We start from the raw sequence: 20,521 nt of genomic DNA on the forward strand, positions 1-20,521 counted from the left end.
TCTCTATTCTCCCAGATGGTGTGTTTCTTGTGTAGTTTTCAAACTTTGTGTCGAGGACCGTGTGTTTCTTTGTGTTGGAGAGGGTGGGGGTGGGGGGTCTTGTTCACTATCTAGGGTGAACGTGGCCTGAAGTCTTCATGTGTTTCGGCCTGTTGCTGATCAAGCTTGCGTTGAGTCCTATGGGTTATTTTCATATTTTGGATGTTGGATCTATAATGCTACATTTGCACGTGCTGTAGAAGTACTGTGGTAACACCATGGTGTAGTGATATCACAGTGTATGTATGTATATGTATATACATATATAATATAGCAGTGCTGAATGTTCATGTGGTGTTTACATTGTTCTTTAAAGATATTGCATGTATTTTCATGCTACAAGTAAACAAATCAATAGAAATGTCATGACACATGTCCAAAATGACTCCAAATGATGGTCATACACTGGTGCCATGTAACATAAATGTCAAAAACATCTATTCATACTAAAATACTTGCCCAAAAACATTATTTTACCCACTGTTTTGAAATGTATAGCCTACAATTCCATGGTATTTCTATTTACTCTGTATCTTCAAAAATGGTGTAGTACTTTTTGGGATTTTATTCCCAATGCTGTTTGCTCTCAAAACCATGGTATTTCCATTGCAGATGCAAGCATTTAGGTAAAATCAGGGGCTTTTTTAAGACAAATTAATACTTTTATTCATCAAGGATGCATTAAAATTGATCAAAAGGGACAGCAAAGACGTTCATAATGTTACAAAATTGTAAACTTCAAATAAATGCTGTTCGTTTGAACTTTCTATTCATCTGTGAATCCTGAAATATAAAATGCATCACAGTTTCCACAAAAATATTGGGCAGCACAATGGTTTTCAACATTGATTATAATCAGAAATGTTTGTTGAGCAGTAAATCAGTATATTAGAATGATTTCTGAAGATCATGTGACACTGAAGACTGGAGTAATGATGCTGAAAATACAGCTTTGATCACAGAAATAAATTACATTTTAACACATTCACTTATAAAACAATTATTTGAAATTGTAACAATATTTCACAGTTTTCTGATTGTACTGTATATGTTTTGAACAAATAAATGGAGCCTTGGTGAGGCTGCATTTAAAAACATCACAGTATAATCATACTCCATGGTCTTTCCATGCTACATGCCCCAAGCACTTTTTGATATTCTTTTGTCAGTGTAAACTGTGCATCCCAAAAGTGAAAGTAAATCCATTATTGTGCTGGCTTCATTGTAGCATTTGTGATCTTTAATGTTTCAGTCATCTACCTGTTGATCATCAATGGAGGTGCTGATTATGATTCCAGTGAAGGTGTTGTTGGTGCAGTCATGATGACAAAAGTATTTTTTGGATAAGGCTTCTCACTTTTCTTGTGTCTGTGTGATGCAGTGCTGATGATCGAGTTGCTTCATGAATTAAGGAAAAGTGTAAAATCGCAGCGCTTCGTTTGCTTTTAGTTCTTCGTGACGTGACATTTGTCTTCTGAAAGCTGCCGAAATGTTTCATATTTTTTATTTCAGATTGAAAAGCATGTATTGCATAGAAATTAAAACAAAATGTTATATATAAGAGCTTGCATCCCTATTATCTATAAAAAATGTTCCATGTATAGATATTCCATGCTATGGAAATGTTACACATGCATCGTTTAATTCTAGGAATCATAGTTGTTTGTGCAGCTAACTAGTTCCCATACTCTAGATGTGGGTAACTGGGTGGTTATTTCTCGAGCGCTGGACTGGAGACTCGCTGGTGGTCTCTTTAGGTGGTTAACCGACTTCAGATGTGGTGCATTCTGGGAAAACACACTATTACAGCAGGTCTGTAATGTAGAGTAGTTCTTCAGATGGCAGTCGGATTATTTTGGATCGTATGCATTCACGTCAGATTTGATTACTAGGCCCAGAGTTCATAGATGATCTGAAAGCACGCTTGTCTATTATGCATCTCCTTCCCTGCAGGATCATAAACCTGTTTGAGCTGAGAGAGAAAGAGAGACGTCGAGCGAGAGAAGCAGATCAAGAACACACAGGATCAGGATGGCGACGGTGGGGACCGACATGGAGCTGAACGACTTGTTGGATTTCAGTGTTGTAAGTCAAAGAGACTCTTCTGCTGGTTTTAAAAGCAGATGTTTATGGATAGTTGACATCTAATGGCAAGCAGTGTGATATGCAGTAAGGTGCAAGAAACTGTGCTGTGTTGTGACTGTTGTATGGTAGTCATAACTAAAGGCTGTTGTTAGGCCACACACGTGTTTTTATTATATTGTACCTTTTATTATTATTATTATTGCCTTTTTTCTGTGTTATAGACCCAAAATGAAAACAATATATTATAGAAAATGTATGTATATAGGAAATGTTGTGTGTGTATCATACCATATCAGTTTTTATTCTTTTTTTTTTTTAAAGAGATTTTTATACTTTTTTTTTTCTTATATATATTTTCATTTGAATTTTACTTAAAGTTTGGATAATTTTGATGCGTTTTTATCATTTATAGTAGATTTTTTTTTCTATATGGTCATTAATTATTTTTCCAGTTTTATCTAATTTTAGTATATGTTCAACTAAATGAAAATGAGAAATGTTGCCTTGCAGTTTTTTATATTTTACTTTAAGTTAACATTTATTTTAAGTACTTTTTTAAATTTTTTTATTAATTGGTTTACTTGGATTTAGTATAAACTCTTATAAATAAATTATAATAAAATTATACTCTTAAACTCTGTAATTAATTAAAAGAACAAACATTTAATTTACATTTAATTTTAACCTGAAAAAATAATATAAAACACAAATACATTTTGAAAAATAAAATGTAATGAAAAATGTTATTTGTGAACAATTACTGATGTATAAGATCTGTAATACGCATATAATGTTGTTTTTTTTGAAGCAATGTGTATTTTCTCTGCTAATATAATTTTTTTCTCTCTTCGGTAGATGTTTCCTCATCCGGTGTCAAACGGGAAGAACCGAGGCCCTACTTTACCCAGCAGTCAGTTTGGTAATTTAAATTTGCTCACTTTGATTTTGTTACTACTCTGATTATAGAAACGGATACAGAGAAATTCAGGATACAGAGAAAATGATATAATCTGCAGATGGCTTTCACGTTTTTGTAAAATGGATTTTAACATGGTACATCCCACATGCAGAACTTTCTTACGCGGCACACGTGTCGATGTCGTTAGGGTCTGAGTGTTTGCGAAGCCTGTTTAATCCTCGTCATTCTGATCCGTCCTGCTCTCGCTGTTTCATGTTCTCAGCTGTCGACCCTCCATCATGGGGGAGGAGGGGATGATGGGAAATGATAGTCGTCCTCTCACCCCTGCGAACAATGTCAACAAACATTAAAACAACACGCAATACAGCCCCCCGCCAACTGCACCGCCTCACCCAAATGGAGTCTCTCTTCGTTAGAGACATTCAGAAATCGCGTTCTTTTAGATTGAAATCAGAGGTTTTTCGGTTGAATGGGTGACTTTTCACCATTTACACTTTAACTAAAACAAACTTTAATTCAGAAGGCGCGCTGTTTTATTTTGTAGTGTCACCGAGATCTTTTTATGTATGTATTTATATACAGTAGTCAACATTTGAAGTGGATCAAAGTAAGTTGTCCTAAGACAAGAACGGTTATTGTTTTGGTTTTAGGACAACTTTGAAAGGTTATGATCCACTTCAGATGTTGACTACTATATAAAAATGTTGTATTAATCTAAAACAGAAGCATTAGACTGTGACGTCATATATTCCTGCTAGTAGTAAACTGTATAACACAGAATTTGGCCATTTTCTTTATTTTTTTTTATCAATGGATAAATTAAAATTAGGGCTTGATCCATTCACTGTGTATGTAAATATTAAACTGCAAAAAGTCTTTTAATGTGAAGTCTCAGTCTTCATGACAACCTGTCAAAATAAAAGTTCAGCTTAACTTGAAGAATTTGTGACACGTTACTGTGAATTGTGAAATATATTAATGTTGTGCTGTAGAATATACACTTCAAAGTACAAATAATAATATAAAATAAAATTTAAAGGGATAGTTCACCCAAAAAGGAAAATTAGTCCAAGATTTGCTCACCCTCGAGTAGTTTTATAATGGATGGATATTTTTTTTAGGATTCAGAAACAGGGGCACCATTCCCTGCAATTATACAGATTGGAAAAGACAGGACAATGTCAAATATAACTCCGAATGTGTTCGTCTAAAAGAGGAATGTCAGACATGCCTAGGATGCCCTGAGGGTGAGGTAAATCTTGGACTAATTTTCATTTTTGGGTGAACTATTCCTTTAAACTCTTTGAGTATTGCACAATTTTTCTTCCATGTTTTAATTTTAACAGTAAACCTCTATTCTACAACACAACTGTCACCAAAAAAAAAAAAATAATAAATTAAATTGTCATGCCATTAAAATGTTTTATGCCTTCATTTGATCATCACTGTTTTTAATAATAAATTTGTATTAAACCATAAATCCAGTAAAAAATAAAAACAGACAACACTTTCTGAAATTCTTTTGAAAAATACACCATTTCATAGGGCAATATTGTTGAGAAAAATAATGAATTATTAAATTGTTAAAATGTTATGAATTGATTAAACACGCTTTTTGATTATTAAGATTTATTAAACCATTAACAAGGAATCCAGAAAAATTTAAATGGTAAAAAACACTAAATTTGGGTAAAATAAAACTTCATAGGGCCATAAAAATTAAATTCTTTTTAAACCTTTAATGGTTCTTAAATTGTATACATTTTGTGATTTCAATTAATTAGACATGCTTTTTGATTACTAAAATTTAATTAAACCATTCAATGAAAAAAGTTCATAATGCCCTGTTCTTATCAATGATAGTCAGTGGTGTCTAGGGATGGGTCCTGAGAACTGGTATTTTTTTTGGACCGGTACGTAATTGGGTCAATACCGGACTACCGATACAGCAATGAGCTGTATTTGCTGTATCTCCCGGCTAGGGCTGGGCAGTATATCGAGTTTGTACGATATATCGATATATTTTTTATAAGTGATACGGTATGAAGCAATACCTTTAATATCGATTATACAGTAGTTTGATACTAGCGCATCTGAAAAAAAAAATATCTAGGAAGAACACGCACTCAAAAGAAAGTGCATAATACTTTGTTCTTAACATGTGACAAGCTTTATATGAAGGGCTCTAAAAACAAAAACTCGTAAGATATTGTAGTCTATAGTTTCAGTTTAAAGCGCCTCGTGCTCGCCCGGTCAGATGCTCTGACAGAAAGGCTGCGTGTGCCGCTGACAGATGCAACTCATGCTGTTTAATGTGTTCACAGGTATATTCTCCATCTGTAAATGTTAGAAAGCCATGGAAATATTTCCATTTTGCTGTCAGAAGTGCATGGGGTTTTGCTCTGCGATTCTCCGCTAAACTTCACAGACTTCATTCAGAACGAGCCCCGGTGCGCGCCAAAAAGACAGAGCGCAATGAAATAGGAGCGCAATAACTATGACTAAAATATAAATTTTGCTTAAATATTTGTAGTTGGACAATAAATGTGACGCATGTAGAATGTTAAACCTACAAGTAAGTGTATTTGTATGATAGCACTAACTGTAAAGTGTAATTGGGGTTATCAAAATAGCCTTTTTACTCAGTTTGTGCTTTATTATTTTCATTTTTAGTTTAGTAAATTTAACTTCTGCTTTAAAAGCGTACACCTGAAGCCTGTGTACAAGGCCAATCAGACAGCACCTGATTACTTAGCTATCCTGCTTAGCTAATACTGTCAAAAACACACAAGGTTTACATATAAACACAGTTAGTTATGTCTAAAGTGAAAGTAAACAGTTGAGAGAAAAACAGATGCGTGCAGCTCTTAAAGCGACAGTACTAAGCATGCTGCCGATTATCATTAGAGGGGTAGTTCACCCAAAAATGGAAAATTCTGTTATTATTTATTCACTGTCATGTTGTGTCAAACCTGTATTAATTTCTGTCTTGTGCTGAACACAAAAGAAGATATTTTGAAGAATGTGGGCAACCAAACAGTTGCAGGTCCCCACTGACTTTGATAGTAGGAAAAAGAAATATGGAAGTCACTGGGAACCAGCAATTGTTTGGCTTCCCACATTCTTCAAAATAACTTCTCTTGTGTTTAACAGAAGAAAGAAACTCATTCAGGTTTAAAATAGCTGGAGAGAGTAAATTACACAATTTTCATTTATGGGTGAACTATTCCTTCAATGTTAATAAAATAAAACGCAAAGAGAAAAATAGCTCCCAGCTCTTGACTGAAGAACTTTAATACAGCTGCTAAAGTTCAGCAGTAATTAAATAACTTGAAATTTTTTTGCACCAAATAGTATCGATAAGCGGTATCAGTATCGATAAAATGTAAACGATACCCATCCCTAATGGTGTCCAATGTTGTTTGAATGACATGAACGATCTTTTATTCGGTCTGATTTTTGGGTTAACTGTCTCTTTTAATCTAGTGTGAGCGGCTCTGTTTGAAGTCAGATCTTTGTCCAAATGGCACAATCCTCCACACAAAGGACAAAAGTTCTTCATAACTCAATAGATGCCATGTGGAGAAACGTATGGTTTCTGCACGGCACTCCCATCGCGCTGATTGAGAGAATATGAGTGTTATGACTGAATCCAGCCGAGACGTATCTGCTCATCAAAGACTAAAACCACATGCTTTCTTTTAGCCTTTTTTTCTGTGACTTTGAATAGCGAGTGAAACGTCCTGCCCAGTGTTTGCGCTTTGTAATTTATTAGTCGATTGTTTGACATTCTGTGTTGATTTGAGTGGGAGTTATTGTGTTTTATGACACAAAGATGCAGCAAGAAGTAGGATTTGCTCTGAAGTTTGAGGCCGTTTGCGTTTGTCACCGGCCACAGTTTCATTTACTGAGTACCTGAAACTGAGAATAAGTGAGATATTTATAACAGCAGAACTTGAGTTAAAAATACAGACAAATGCAAAGAGTTTTCTTTAGTAGGAAAGAAGAATCATCTTTCTGCTACAGCGACAACATTCAGCGTATCACTTCATGTATTTGCTCTGAGAGGACTTTCTTTTGACTCATCATTGAGGCCAAACATTGAAAATGTTCAATGCAAGAAACAAAATACTGTAAAAAAGCAAAAAGGTTTTGCTAAATTAACACTAAGAGAATTCTATTGGAAATTTAAACTTGTCAACTTAACAGCTCATGTCAACTTCTGGTTTTTATATCACTTACTGTAAATATTCAATATACTACCATTACTACATAAGACTGATATTATATACTATACGTGCAAATTAAATTAAAATAACACAAGATATGCTCATGAGTGAGAACTAGTAATATTTCATGTTTTTTGTCATGTTTTCACAATAGTAAATGTTGTTGTTTATAGTCCAGGGATTCCTAAATGTGTTTATTTATTTATTTTTTTCGCCGTCAGCTGAACCTTTTTACTTTAAATATTTACTTTAATATTTTTAAGTGTCTATGTATTTGCTCTGAAATGGCTCAAGGTTTTTTGGACTCATCGTTTGAGCCACACACCTGTTATTGCAATACTGATTGAAAATGTTCAATGCAAGAATCAAAATACGGTTTAAAAAAAATAAAAAATATCACGGCTTTGCTAAATGAACACTAAGAGAAATCTATAGGAAATTTTAACTTGTCAAATCAACAGCTTAGCCTGGCGATAATGGCTTTTCTTGATTTTATATCACCAAACTCATTGCACATATTGTAAATACTCAATATCCCTAAATAACAAGGCTCATATTATATACTTTACTGAGACTTTTGATATGCATACTACATTAAAATGACCTGAGATATGCTTATGAGTAAGAACTAGCAATAAATCATGTTTTTTGTGTCTAATTTTCACATTTTTGGATATTTGCATGCTTTAAAATATTTATGGTAAATATTGCGACTCATTCTAGTCCAATTTGACCTGAAATATACTTAAAAAAAAATAATAATGTAAATATTAAAGTTTATTTTTAATGTATGTGCTCTGAAATGGTTTAAGGTTTTTTTCTGAGTCATCATTTAGGCCAGACGGCCATTATTGCAATAGTGATTGAAAATGTTCAATATTGTAAAAATCTTTTTCAGTGCAAAATGCAATATTGTAAAAATCAGTTTTTGCAGAGAAATCTGTAGGACATTTTTAACTTGTCAAATTAACAGCTTATTTCAACATTCACTGTGTTTCTTGATTTTATATCATGTAAATAATTTCACTTAAATATTCAATATAGCACCCATCCCTAAAGAACAAGTCCGATGTCTTATATTCTACTAAGACTTTCGATATGCAGACTAAATAAAACTAACTTGAGATATGCGTATGAGTCAGATGGAGTGAGATCTAGTAATAAATGGTGTTTGTTTCAGAGGCTGTATCTCTTGAATGCAATGTTTTGATGTGTTTGTGTATCTGGGACCCTTGTAGTCGTGACTCAAGCGTGACTCGTTCGGCTCTGCGTTTCTCTCCTCATAATTATAGCCCTGCTGTCTTTGTGTGTGAATATATCTGTCCTGAGTCACTCTGAGCTCACAGACTCGCTCACGATCCCCTCGGGACAGAAAGTCTTCCGCGGCCGCGGCTAACGCCTCTGTTGTGTCGTGTAATTAGCGTGTCTATGCAGGCAGGTAGCGTGGAGCTCAGGATGACACAACAGGACGGCCATGATTCATCTGCTCATAAATCAAGAACTACAACCTGCTCTCAATGACCAAATGTCTAGATTTTTTTAATACAAAATGCACCCATATAAATTTTTTGTTTTGTTTTTTAATACAAAAACAAAATGCACTTTGAACCTTCTTTTCAAAACATTTACTCGCCCTCAAGTTGTTCCAATCCTGTATAAATTTCTTTCTTATGCTGAACTCAAAGGAAGCTATTTTGAAGAACGTTTTACATGTTTGTAACAAACAGTTTTGAAAAAAACAAAACATTCTTCAGAATATCATCTTTTTTGTTCAGCAGAAGAAAGAAATTCATACAGGTTTGGTGAGGGTGAGTAAATGATAACTTTCATTTTTGGGTGAACGTTCCTTTAAGACCCCCAAAAATGCTGATGTTGTGTAAATGCATTGCCAAAACACATATGTTTTCTGTTGCACATGGTGTCATGTAAAAGCCTCATTAATGATCGTAAGTTCTACTGGGATTCAGTTAGGAGGAGTTTACAAGACACCATTTTCAAATCAAACAAACAAACATAAAGCTTTTTTTTCATTTACAAAACAATGGCAATTTGGGGCTCTGAAAATGCCAAATTTTGAAAACAGGTGAAAGTTTACACGCTTCAAAAATACAAAGGGTTTGGAAGTTTTTGCCTGCCATCATTTACTCCCAACATCTGAGCCGCTGAAGACGCAGAGGATTAACTTTACTTTAATTTTGAAGTGAATGCGCCGATGTGCATAAATGCATCTATGTTCGCGCGAATCATTCGTGATCCAGCTTTATCTACAGAAGAAGTGAGTATAAGGCTTTTTATGAATCTTTGCAAATCGCCTTTCCTAATAATGTGCTAGTTGGCCAGTTCCGCGGTATATATAGCTAGATTATTGACTGTTTCTATGGGCCGTGATACGTAAGCCATCCACCATTTTTGGAACGGACTGCGAATCTTTGAGCACATTGACCACAACAGCAAGTTATACGCTTGTATATCTTTGTATATTCATTGATTATTATGGTGAATGCGAGATGGTTGCTGAGTCAACGTATCTGGAGGGTCGAATAGAGATCTACACATCTGTGGTCTGCTCGTCACTCCTCAGAAGAGAGGGGCGGAGTCAGCAGAGCTTAGCATTTAAAGGGACATGGACTAGATCAGCGTGCTGAAAACAGAGCTGATTTTCACAGGGTACAGGTGGTGTTTTTTACTCTACCATTGAGAATTTTTAACCAAAGTATGTTATAGACTTTTCATTAAGACCCTAAAGAATCATGTCAGCTTGTGTAAAATGGTCATCCGAGGACCCCTTTAAAATAATGATTCCTCTGATTAAAAGACCTTTTTTGCATTATTTTGCAGACGCTGCTTTTCCTTCTCTAACAAGTGAATGTCACACATCTGACCTCCTTCAGGAGTGTTTTAATAGACTGAGTAAGCAGAGCTGGAACTTAGACAAATATAACACGACATATTTCCTAAACTTTGATCTGATTTGTTTGATAGCTTTGACTTTATTTATTTTTTCTGAAATCGTGCATATCGACATGCTCTACCTGTTTGCGGTGTACATAACGCGTGGTTGTGGTTTGGAGAGGTCGCTGGCCTCTGCGGATCAGCTGGAGCCATTAGACGCCCAAACACACAGCAGATGCTTTTTATTGGGCTCGTGGAGCAAAGTTTTGTTTATTCAGGTGCGGAGGGGAATGTCTCATAACTCCAGCCATTCGCTTTTAATGTAAAGAGATTTTTATGGCCATCTGGAGAGGAAAAGGGCCTTTTTCTGAATGAATTTCTCACTTTTCCACCCACTAATCAGTTCTGTTAATTGGAGTGAATATTCAGTACGCTTATGAATATGGATCACCTCTATTTTTAAGGGGTTTTTTCATACTGTGCTGATATGTCATCACCCTCCTGTTGTTTCTCACGCCATATTTCACAGTATTAGCTGTCTTTCGTCACCTATTTTTTGGAGTATATCAGTTAATATTGGATATATACTGTATTAGCCAATATTGATGTTTAACTGTCGGTTTTTGCGGTTTGATGAACTTTAAATGAATTCTTGATGGCTGTTAATGTAGTTAATAATTTAACACCTTATGGATAAATATTAGCCAATATTGATGTTAAACTGCATATTTTTATATTTTGGTTACTTTAACCGAAATCAAGCGTTCACTTAAGGTTAATCTAATAATTTAATAATGCACTTTTTTTTTTTTTTATTGTGTGTGTGTATATATATATATATATATATATATATATATATATATATATATATATATATATATATATATATATATATATATATATATATATATATATATATATATATATATATATATATATATATATATATAATTTTTTTTTTGTGGTGTCAAAATTAGCGCTTTAACACAGGCAATTTTTTTTTTTTCAGTTTAACGCGTTAAAAATATTTAATGCTATTAACAGAGGGGCGGAGCTAGGGTTGGCCACCCCACTCACAACTGTTTCTGTCGCTCCTTCTTTTGACAAGAAGTGCATTTATTCAGTTGCAGAATGTCTTTAAGACCACATCAAACTAGAGATGTTTCAGACACGTGCTCCAACTTCAGCGTCAGACGCGAGTCAAATGAGCCAGGAAACGGTGCTGTGTTCTTCAATCGCACGCACAAAGGCGCCGGCGCGCGCTGTACCCTGTATCAATTCATATCAAAGCGCAAAATAAATTACGTGCATGCAATGTTGTATTCAGTTAAGGCATGGAGTTAACAAAAAGGCGATTAAAGCTGCCTTAAAACTGTGCATGCATGTAATATATTGTATATGAGTCACATTTAAGATGTCTCTGAAATGGTTTTCTAACTGTCCAGGAGCAGCCTGGACTGTCTCCCTCATCTAACACCTGATTCAACTCGTCAGCTCACTAATAAAGACTTTAAGACCTGAAGTGGGTCAGGAAAGGTAAAGCGAGTTGAGAGAAAATACAGATCCGCATCACGTTCAGCAGCGGCAGCTCGTAAAGAAATGGCAGCCAAATAACCTAATAACCAGCTGCTGTGATGTCTGTTCATCAAAGAAAAAAAGAGGAAATGAAGAACTTTTATAACTTTAAGGATTCATCTATTTTTAATTTAGAATTTCGTGTTTGATAACTTCAATTTCTGTATATTTCTGCTGAAGGGCACAGGTAAATGATATTACGCAGCACTGCTTGCACAGGGAGCAGCCATGGAGACATTTGTGAGAGGCGTTGTGTAATATCACTGCACCTGCTGCACTCATGGTACGGCAGCAAAGTTCCTTGATTATTACGCCGGAATGAGAGTATAGTTCCTAACCGTATATGTCAAGAAAATCGCAACTTTTAATTTTCCGTCTGTCTTAGTACACGATGTAACTACAGAAGAGTCAAGCTTTAAATAGGAAAATTATCAAAACTCTTTGGTCATTTTTAAGAGTGATGTTAATGGTCTAATCCGATTCAATGATTTATGCTAAGCTAAGCTAAAAGTGCTACCGCCAGACCCGGAGATCGGCTGAATGGATTCAAAAACGGTAAAACTCAACTGTTTAACTCTAGGGGAGTCGTAAAATGAGCCTATTTCCAAAACAAGTGGAGTGTAATGTAAGTCTAAAAATGTAATAATGCACATAATTGAATTTATTTATTTTGTAGTATATCAGTTACTGTATTGACCCGAATATAAGATGATATTTTTCTTCTTGGAAATATATCTGAAAAAACGCGGTCGTCTTATATTCAGGGTCGATGTCAATAATACACCCACAACAGTAGGTGGCGCCAAATACGCCTAAAACGAGTGTGCCATGAAATACGTAATGTAATGTGTGTTATAAAGATCGCGAAAAGAAAAGACGGTCATGACTGTCATGTTAGCCTGATGGGACCAAACTTCCTCTGTAAGTGATTTTAAAACGTAAGACCGTACCCAGATTTGATAAACTACAATAAGATTTCACTTCTACTAGACTAAATGTTATATAATTCAAATGGGCTACGTGTTATTTTTATGGTATATCAAGTCTGTTTTTAAATGTGATTGTTGGTACATTTTACCAGTATTTACCATACTTTCCTATTTTAATTTTAGTTTTGAAATAAATGCAGAAATGCTTAATTTAAGAAGAAAATTTTTTTCCAAGAGGTACATCTGGAAAAAGGGGCGTCGTCTTATTATCAGGGGTGTCTTATATTCGGTACTTTTGGATTATAAGCTAATATTGATATTTAAATTATTATTTTTGTATTTTGATTCTGTTCAAATATACTTTCATACTGATTTATGATTAACTTTATTTGCTGAGTATTTTGCACTATTTATAAAGATTGTTTTTATAACCGTTTCATTTTGAATGCTATATATGAATGTATTTTTGATTAAATTTTTTTCACAAGCTCATTCTGTGGATGGCGTCTCAGTCTCACTAGGTTTTGCAGCTGAATCTTCGAACGGCTGCGATCTCTAGCCGGCCACAGGAAGTCCAGTCATTGTTAAAAACGCCGTTCGTAATGAATTTCCGTCCTCATTGTGTGCAGTGAGCAGCTCGTCTCGGCAGTGCTTGAATAATTCTTCCTGTTTTGCTGGTTCTGCTCCCTCGGTGGAGCATGCACTCGGCAGTCCACGCTGCTGTGTCCTCCCTTGACGTTTTATTGAATTTGCTGACACAAGCCTGCAGCCCCCCCCAGCCCCCGTCCGTGGTTCGCGTTTGTCATGCCAATGGCTCTCGAGTCGTAATTCACTCGACCGCTGTACTTCTGTTCCGCTCCATCGCCGGCGCTGTCATGATCGCCCCCCTTCCCCCTTTTTAATTAGACAACAAAACAAAAATTATGAATATTCATAAGCTGAGACCTCATTAATATGCACAATTATGCAAATCAGCACACAATTAAGCTGCTTCTCTCCAGAGCGTTAAGGGGGAGACGGTTTTCGGGAAATTTCTGCACCGTCGATCTTTAAAAAAAAATTCCGTTCTGCATTTTTCCAGCCTTTGTGCTTTTGGTTGCTTACATTTGTGGTTTTGAAACCTTTGAGGTTTGCTTGACTTGTCAAATCACACATCAGCTGGTAAAGATGGCAGATACGGAGACGCAAAACAAAACGCAGTTTCGACCATCGAGTCGGGTCATTACCTGACCTGATGATGCTGATACACACAGAATATGAGAACGATTTAACACATGAAATCTGTTGTGTCTGATCAACCTCGTGTGAAAGAGGCTTAAGAAGCTCGTCTCGTCAACCTAAAATCAGCCTAAGTGTACAGGGCTTTGTTTAGACTTATTAGTAAGTCATGCATGCAAACCACTGATGAGTCAATTTTTAGTTTTGCACAAACATTTCATTTTCTGTGGTATGTTTTCAAAAATATATTTTTTTTTTTCAGTGCTTTGATGTTGTTTGTTGTATATGCTATACTTGTAGATCAAGTAGATGCATTTTCAACATTGATAATAATCAGAAATGTTTATTGAGCAGTAAATCAGTATATTAGACTGATTTCTGAAGATCATGTGACACTGAAGACTGGAGTAATGATGCTGAAAATACAGCTGCGCATCACAGAAATAAATGACATTTACAATATATTCACATAGAAAATGCAGCCTTGGGGAGCAGAAGAGACTCAAACATTAAAATTCCTGTTTCTGATCATTAGTGTAGATAAAACAGTATACATTCATAATATAAAATTCATAATTATTGATTATCAGCCAACATTTCTATATCAGTGCATATGTAGTTCTAAGTATTGATAATGTTTGTTTATTTTTCAGGTTTAGATGAAAGAAGTGGCTCCGGCTCTTGGGCTTCAGGTGAAGCAAACGGTCCCGCATTCAGCACACGGGTACGAAAACACACACATGTGCATTTACTCTGTCATGATCGTGCGCAGACTCTGATGAAATGCAGAAATTAGTGATGCTGGGCCTGTGAGTGAGGACAGAGTACCTCTGCTGTCTGGTGATGCTTTGCTTTGCTTTTCTCATCAGACCTTAATCCCTAAAGGAAACAAACCTGATATCTAGTCCACTTCAGGATGTCTCGTGTTGTGACACTTGTTTTTTTTAAAGCAGAGCTGCATGTATCTGTAGATGGGTAGGTCAGCAGACACATGTTTGTAGGCCAGTCGGTCAGTGGCTGAGATTAGCCAGCCATTGTTAGGGATGCTCATGTTTACCTGCCCTGTTTAGCGCTGATCTCTCACCTGTCAGACTTCATGAATGTTAGACGCATCACGTGTGTGAATGATGCATCCTATTCTCTCCGTGACCTATTTTGCTATATCACGCAGGCTGTAATTTTAGTCAAGGTGCCAACAATTTTCATGACCATTTCTCTTTCAACTTTAATATTAAACAGGTTTTTTTTCCCCTGCTGCATGAGTCTTTTTCATTGATATGGAAAAAGAAATTTTTGCAGGAGAAAAAAAAAAAATACTGTGTATGTACACAATATATTTATATATAACATTAAACGCATTTAAAAAATATAGAATTTTAAGTTTTAATATACTATATATATTTTTAAATATTTTATATTTATTTATTTATAACCTACTTGATATATAAAAATTATATTAAGTATATTTTAAACATTTTTTACATTTAAATATAATTTACAATAAAATTTAAATATATAAATAATAAAAACATATCCTTTTTAATTTGTTTATATTTTATAATATTTATTATTTATTTATTTTTTTATGTACATAAAATTCTATTATAAATTGAATTAAAATAATTTTACATCCAGTAAATGTGAGTGGACTGACGAGGAATTTAAGTTATGTAAGAATGTTAAGTTTCTGTAATGTTGATATTTCATGATGTAATTGCTTAAAATGTGCGTTCTCAGTGCTGCTGATCATGAATGTATAATGTATTATTGTGTGTTTTGTGTGTTAGCTGTATGGAGACGGTCCTCACTACCCTGAACACGACAGCATGTACAGTTTAGATATTGACGGTAAGTTAATGCAGAACTTGGAGTTCATTTAACAGCAAAATGTAGGCTATTAGGAGGTGGGTTTTTATCATCATAGATCATATTTTCATGGATGAGGTGTGGTTTCTTTGTTGTTTGTTAGTGATACACTATACATCAGATCTGACCTGATTTCCGCTGCAGATCAGCGTCTGAAGTTTAACCACACATGAGCACACAAACCCGTGCATTGCCTGCTGTCCTGAGCAGGTTTAGGTCACGCTGGGATTTGGAGGGGGGTTAATCCACGTGCCTAACCGGCCCGTTCTGGGCTTTACAGCCGGGTGGGGGTTGCTTTTGAACTAATTACCACTTAGGCATTTATAATGGGGCGATTTGTTGTTTGTGCCCAGTCTTAAAGCCATAAACGCTGCACCTCAGCCAGTGGAGGTCACACGCAGACAGATGGAGTCCAGCAACCCTCAGCCCATCTTTATCAGTCAATGAATAAATCACAAACCACACTCCCCCTCCAACCCACGCTCATTCATATTTCATGTAGGGATAGTTTACTAGTGCCTCAGTTACACTGCTATATAAATATATAGCTATATGTATATATTAAACAAAAACATATTAACAAGTATCTCAAATAATTTTGGTTTTAATTATATTAGTAAAATAAACCAAGTATGAGAATGCCACCTAGCTGAAATACATTTTTATATATTTTGTAACACTTTTTTTTATGGTTTTAGTTTTATTTAATTGTAATATCCCTGATGTGTGTTGTTTGTTTATTCATGAATTTATGGATATTAGTGTATATGTATTGCATTAATTTGTTGTAATGTTAGTTTACTGGCACCTAGTTGTTTTATTGCTCTCTTACTGTATTTAAAGGCAAACTAGACTAACTTTATTCAATCAATTCCAGATCTAATAAAATCTATTATTGCCTTTTCTCATCAAAATTCATGTTTTGCCACGTCACAGAAGTTAAACAGGTTGTAAATGCAAAAGTTCATGTTGACGTTCAGTGCATTTCCAGATTTCTCAGCAGCACAAAAATGTAAACAACAACAGAAATTCACTTCAGATTCCCTGCAGGCCTAGTCGTTGGTAATCCTAGTGTAATACTCAAACAGTTTGGCTGAATATAAGAGTTTCTTGTGTCTTTTGCAGGGAAATCTGAAAGAGGATACCCCGTTACTCAGGTAATGAACTGTTGTTAAGTAGTTGGGCAGTTTTAGGTTTCAGTCTGTCTTTCTCTTAACTCTGTTGTTTTGTGTTTAGCCGCAGCTCTTGCCCGCTGATATTAACGATGGCCTGTCTCCTCCGGGAATGAAAGTCCCTTCTCAGTTCTACAGTCCTCACCGCCGGAGGGTCGCCGACTCCAGCATAGGTGAGATGAGCTTGTCTACCTCAGGGCTTTGGGCTTGACTGATATACCTGCTTGTGATTTGTCAGATTGGTAGCAATATTTGTATAATGACCACCAAACTGTATAATTGTATAAAATTAAGTGGGCCAAGAACAGCCTACTTAGAAAGGAAGAGACATCCATTGATGTGAAGTGCAATGATGTACAGGCTTCTGTTTTTTTTTTAAAACGGGTTTTTTTTTATATATTGAGGTATAAAAAAATACAGGATATTTTTCACTGGATGAGTTGAATAGCTATTTGTGTATTGATTAAATTATTCTGGAATGAGTGAATTTTGTCCTTAAATGCATCTGCATAGAAATAAAAAATGCATTTTTAAAAAGGCAGAAATAAAGACTTTTGATAGTGAAATAATTTTAGGACTGATCGACTTTGGGAATTTTTTTTTTTTTACCAATTCAGTATGAAAATTCTGTTTTGAATTGATTTCTATTTTTCTATTTTCTGTTTTCCATTTAATTTTAGTTATTTTTTTCTGTTGTGTTTGTCATTTTTGTTTGCTTTTGTGTTTTTAGTTTTGTTTTATTTATTAGTTTAATTTTAGGGTTTTTTTAGTACTTTAAACGAAAATTAAAAATATTGCTAAAATAAGTTTAACTATATAAGTACTTTTTTTTTTTTATTATTTTAATATTTTAATAATTGTTGTCTGTTTTCACTAATTTTTGAAGCATCTGTTTAGGTACTTAAACTAAATTAAAATGAAAAATGTTGCTGAAGTAAAACAAGTTTGTGTACTGTGTATATTTATTATGTATATGTAAATACACACACATGCATCTATATATTTAAGAAAAATTGTTTATTTTAAATATATATATATAATACAATATATACATGTAAATACTATGTAATAATAAATATACACGGTACACACAGATATATTATGTAAATAACGTTTTTCATAACAATGACATTAAAGACATAAAAACTATATATATATAGTTATATATAAAAAAAAATTTTATGTAAATTATATTTTTTACATGTTACATTTTGTTTAACGAGTGTATATTTTAAATGTTAAAATTTGTACTGTAAAATAGAAAAATTCTAAATAAAATTACAACACTAATATTTAAATCTTAATTTATTTTCTAATGGTATACGATTGAGCTTTTATTTCAACATGTTGTTAATATTATGCGCTGTTTCGAATGATTTGGTTCAGAGAAAATGAATGTATAATGAGCTAAATCGTCTAAATGCCACGTTTCTCTCACTAGCACATATATTTAATTATTAAATGGCAGGCTGTGCACTAAGCCTTATCGCAATATCGATTATATCTCAATGCAGCGTGCAGCTCTAGTGATCAGCATCGTGTGTTGTATCGTCTCAAGGGTTTATTTTGTGCCATTTCCCCTCATGCATATTGGTTTTGTGGGCTCATGCAGTGACGATACGGAGTCGCTCATGAAAATGAGTGGTTTTTGAAAAGGTGTCTTCGTTTGCATCAGCACGTCAATCACGTTGACCGATCACCTTAAGTGTAAAGCAGCTTTGTGGCTCGCTAATAATGCTCTCGTTTCAGATCCACTGCCCAAGAAGATCCGGAAGGTTCCTTCTGGCCTGCCGTCATCTGTGTCTTCGGTGAGTGTTGACGTGCCCTCATTAGTGTCTGAGCCCAGATTATCATGTCACGTGCCGTCAGTCTGACCCAAAACACACACACACACACACAAACTTGCTTCCTGTAGGGCTCATGTCACATACTACATGCATACTGTGAACTGCCTATAGTGTGCATATATCCTCTTTGCTTTTTATGGGTGCGTTTGCTGTGTATGCAGCCATGCATTCATGCTCACATGCAGTCAAAACACCCTCCCTTGCAAATCTCTGCATGGACAAAGTGCTCATCTACTAATACCCACGAGGCCTTGGAGGGTTGCCGTAAGCAATGGTGCATGTTCTACTTCCTGTGTCTTTTCCTGTTTGAAGCAAGGCTGCTGAATTCGAACCCATTCATTCCTCCTCATTTCAATGCAGAGCATTGCATTACTCTTTATGAGAACCAACTCAAACCACTTCCAGTAACCATAAAGTGAGTTTATAATACTTGAGTCTTCATAGACCACATTCCCACTGTTTTTGATCAATGCAATATGATTTTAAATATAATGTAAATATACAGAGAAAGTACATGGTTAGTACATAGCGGTTTAGCTTTAAATGTCTGAATTTCACAGTGTGTGTTTGTTGTTTTCGAATAATTTGAGTGAGTAAATATTGTCCAAATATTCATAAATATTGCTGGGTCAAAACTGCATTGAGGAAAAAACACAGATAAGTCACATTTTATCATTACAATGTCACACTTATCTTAAACCTGCTGCGACTTATTTCTGAAGTGAATTCTATAATGCAGTTAATATCAAGTACGTAAAACATGCACAAAATGCACACCTTTTGATTTGATCCACATACTGGTATATTATTATTATTATTATAAATAGCACCATAATTAGTTTTTCTATATTTGTTTTTCATCCAGTTCTTAATAATGATTTATTTAAAGTATTTGTTGAGAGAGAGTAAAATACATGTTTATAGTGTTTATAATGCCATTTTATTTGCTGGTATTTTTAATTTTTGTTATTATAAAATGTGACTTATCTGGGGATTTGTTTGTTTTTTAACCCGGTGCAAGTTATTTTCTGTAAAATACAGTATATGAGATGCGCACACAATAGATATTATGTGAATGTTTGACACAATATTACTTCATTTATTCATGAAATATTTGAAAACCGCACTGAAATGTAGACATTTTAAAGCAAAATTGTCATGTACTTATTTTAGTATCATTGAGATATTATAGTTTACTTAATATTTAAAATCGTTTTAGTTGCATATTTAGTAATTTTAGTAATTAGTAGTTGTTTTTAGTATACAATGTTTATTTTGGATGCGATTTCATATAATGTGTGTGTGTGTGAAATTTATTACTTAAGTTCTAGGTATTTTAGTGCATCAAGCTAATATATTTTATTTGACATTATTTAATATTTTATTTTATTTCAGTTAACGTCTATTTTATTTTAAGTAACTAAAATATTTTTTTATGGATTTACGTTAGCTGTAATAACCCTGGTGTTCACCCGTATGTTGTTCCACTCCCTATGTTTTCTTTCTGTGGAAACGTAGCTTCTGGTCTGCTCTGTTCATTACACTAAAATCATCCCGGTGACCAGAAGCTGTCAAGACATTTATGTTTTCACAGACTAATAGTTTGCGTGTGTTGAGCCAAGAGAAACTTGGAAATTATGCAGAATATCTTCGTTTATGTTCCATGGAAGAAAAAAAGTAATTTGGGTTTGGTACGACGTGATGATGAATAAATGATGAGAGAACTATCGCTTTAATCAGTCAGTTGGAC

General features: G+C 34.6%; 1 protein-coding gene across 2 annotated transcripts in view; it reads left to right on the plus strand.

Moving 5' to 3' along the window:
• tcf3a (transcription factor 3a) overlaps positions 1-20,521 on the plus strand; it is a 46,457-nt gene that overhangs the window by 1,107 nt on the left and 24,829 nt on the right. For both annotated transcript variants that reach the window (XM_079379117.1, XM_079379118.1), the window contains exons 2-8: positions 1,993-2,124; positions 2,980-3,043; positions 14,540-14,610; positions 15,674-15,734; positions 16,878-16,909; positions 16,989-17,097; positions 18,674-18,732. In XM_079379117.1, coding sequence (XP_079235243.1) covers positions 2,071-2,124; positions 2,980-3,043; positions 14,540-14,610; positions 15,674-15,734; positions 16,878-16,909; positions 16,989-17,097; positions 18,674-18,732 — 450 coding nt within the window. In that variant the 5' untranslated portion in view covers positions 1,993-2,070. The remainder of the gene's footprint in view (positions 1-1,992; positions 2,125-2,979; positions 3,044-14,539; positions 14,611-15,673; positions 15,735-16,877; positions 16,910-16,988; positions 17,098-18,673; positions 18,733-20,521) is intronic.

This window comes from Barbus barbus, assembly GCF_936440315.1.
Source record: "Barbus barbus genome assembly, chromosome: 26".
In the NCBI taxonomy this organism is placed as follows: Eukaryota; Metazoa; Chordata; class Actinopteri; order Cypriniformes; family Cyprinidae; genus Barbus; species Barbus barbus.